Source organism: Otolemur garnettii, unplaced genomic scaffold, assembly GCF_000181295.1.
Source record: "Otolemur garnettii isolate 467f Iridium unplaced genomic scaffold, OtoGar3 scaffold00014, whole genome shotgun sequence".
In the NCBI taxonomy this organism is placed as follows: domain Eukaryota; kingdom Metazoa; phylum Chordata; class Mammalia; order Primates; family Galagidae; genus Otolemur; species Otolemur garnettii.
The window spans coordinates 12,766,286-12,769,398 of NW_003852409.1; the positions used below are offsets into that span (position 1 = coordinate 12,766,286).

General features: G+C 36.0%; 1 protein-coding gene across 1 annotated transcript in view; it reads right to left on the reverse strand.

Moving 5' to 3' along the window:
- The window catches only part of TMEM245 (transmembrane protein 245), a 98,037-nt gene that overhangs the window by 57,474 nt on the left and 37,450 nt on the right, over positions 1-3,113 (reverse strand). Inside the window, exon 7 of the mRNA XM_023510508.1 lies at positions 856-960. Coding sequence (XP_023366276.1) covers positions 856-960 — 105 coding nt within the window. The remainder of the gene's footprint in view (positions 1-855; positions 961-3,113) is intronic.

Here is a 3,113-nt window from a genome sequence, read left to right on the forward strand (position 1 = left end):
GCAGTGGCTCTCGCCTATAATTCCAGAGCTTTGAGTCTAGGAGTTCAAGACTAGCCTGGACAATGTAGCCAGATCAATCTCTACCAAAAAAAAAAAAAAAAAAGAAAGAAAGAAAAAAGATGCTTTTAAGTAGCCAGTTGTGGTGGTATACACCTCTACTCCCAGCTACTCCAGAGGCTGAGGCAGGAGAATCACCTGAGCCCAAGAGCTCAAGGCCAGTGATCTGTGATCATAGCACTCTAGCCTGGGCAACAGAGCAAGATCCTCTTTCTCAAAAAAAAAAAAAAAAAAAAAAACTAAACTAGGCAGAAAAACTAAACTAAACTAAACCACCACCATAGAGATAAAAATTTTGGCTACAATTTGGAGAAGAGTTTTCTTTGATGAGATGAAAGGGGGCAAAGAAAAATGTAAGCTCGAAGGACCTGAGAATAGACAAATAAAGATATGATGGGTTTATTAGCAGATACAGCAGTGAGACAGGAAGAGAAGGAGCAAATCAAGAAATCCTGATCCAGTGAACGGTTTACTAACTGTCAGATTAGAAGTCATGAGACCAGATCATAATTCTTCTACCAAAAAAACAAAAAAGCCACTTTTTCCTCAGGGTCTCATTTTTTCATCTGCATTTACCCCTGAGGATTTTGATAAAATAAAAATGCATGTAAAACAGGTCTGAAAAGAAAATATTCTAGGCAAATTCGTAGCAAAATTAGTAATATACAAATAAAATATTTTACCTATTATTCATACGTATAAGCCAGTAACATTTTCATGCTGTTTCTGCAATCTTATCCATACTATCACTCTAACATTAAAAGTACATTAATGGGAACAGCAATTGTTGTACTGTACCTTTGCAGTCAGGAGTAGGGCTAAAAGAAGAGTTCCTATCACTAACAAAAATATGATGAAAATGCTAATTATTTTATCTAACATCTTCTCCAACCAGATGATCATCTGCGTAAAAATGAGAAAGAGAATTACTTGTCTCTTAGGAACAACTTACTAGAAACATATATGTATTCAAATATCATGAAGACAAAACAGGATATTCAGCACTGCAAAGCAAACTATGGTGTAATGATTAAAGCATTAAAAAAAAAAAAAGCTGCAAGCAACGTTAGCAATTTAACTTTAAGCAGTATAAACTATATTGTTGTTACAGGGAGCGTTTATTATTGTCATATCCAAGAAAAGGCAGTTAATTTGAACATATCCTATAAATCTTTGTTTAAATGCACACACTATGGTATCATTTCAAGTTATAACTTATAACCTGGTAAATAGACTAAACAAAATAATGACAACCCATTAGTGGGCATAAAATCACATGAAGTTGTACTGTTGATTGAGTACAAATAGAGATGACATTAGCAAAAGTATGCCACTTACAATACAGGTATGTCCAAAAATGAGTAGATTAAAATAGGAACTGCATTCAAAATGTGTCTTCCCTTTGATATCATTAGGGTTATGAAAACAGCAATAATGAAAATCTAACATTAAAGCAACGATAAACAGTGAATTCAGGGTAACAGTTACCCTGAGGGGCAGGGGGCTGAGAATTGGATCGACATTCAGGGAGAGGTAAAAACAGGTTTCACTCATGTAATAGGTGGCATCGCCAAGCCCAGGGGCTTATAAAGAGAGTTCTTTATAAAATGTTTTGTAAAATCTGATATTCTACTTCAAGTTTCTACCCTTTCCAAAACATAAGCCTTATGACGTAATCATAATTAAATGATATAAATGAAAAATAATCAGTGTAGTAACTGTTCCTTAATAATTAAAATTTCGCTATCCCTGAATGCTATTTGCCATTCTATCCTGACTATAACTTCCACTTGCCATTCTATCCTGAATATAACTTCCCTCATCTTTCAAAAATCACAAATAAGCCTACATTTTAAGCAATTTGTTTTCAGAACATAATTCTGATGGATTTCTATTATATAATTCATGGCATGCAAAGCTAACACCTAATTAAATGTAGTTTTGAAACGTTAGCTTAATGAATTCTGAAACACCACATCACAGGAGCTACGGCATTGCTAAATAATTCTTAATTTTAATCTGAATTATGCTCTCCAAACAGTGAATTAAACATCCAAGAGCAAAGAATGTTGGTTAAAAACCAACATGACTTCTCAAATGTTTTCCACCCAAGGCTTATAGGCCTGCCCCCAGCCTTATCTGTCTTTCATGAAGGATTCTGTCACTAAGAGATCAATGCTATCGTGAACTCAAAGATAAAAAAGTTAATCTTTCATCTTGACAGTAACAACTTCAAACAGAAGAGTTAATTTTCAGTGCATGCTACCAAAGCATCAAAGACAATGTAGAGATATTAAAAAAGCAACAAATTTCTAAGATATGGAAGGTCAGATGTCATATTTTGAAGGTAAACTCAAAAATCAATGAAGCGGAAAAGTTTCACAATCAAAAACCAACCAAATACCTAGTTCTTAAGACAGCTTCCTAAGGAGAGGCACTGTATCATTCCTCTCTGCATCTCCAAAATCTATCAGTACATAGTATGTGGTAAACATCTGATGACCACATAGTTGAATAAGTAGGCATAAATAAAATGTCACAATTAGGACCATATTTGTATTAACAAATTACAACTTCTGAAAATAACACCCTCTATTTTATTTTTTAAGAAAAATCATATCCTGGAATGTATTTTGAAATGTAACTGATATTCTATTTAGAAAGTATGACTTTCCGGTTGGGTGTGGTGGCTCACACCTGTGTATAATCCTAGTACTCCGGGAGGCCAAGGCAGGTGGATTGCTGAGGCTCAGGAGTTCAAGAGCAGCCTTAGTAAGAGTGAAACTCCATCTCTAAAAATCACTGAGCATTGGGCGGCACCCAATGTGTGGCTCAGTGTGTAGGGCGCCAGCCCCATATACCAAGGATGGCGAGTTCCAACTAGGCTCCAGCCAGCTAAAAAAATGGCAGTGGTAAATGCAACAAAAATAGTCAGGCATTGTGGTGGGTACCTGTAGTCCCCAGCTACTTGCGAGGCTGAGGCAAGAGAATCGCTTAAGCCCAAGAGTTTGAGATTGCTGTGAGCTGTGATGCCACAGCATTCCACAGAGGGTGAC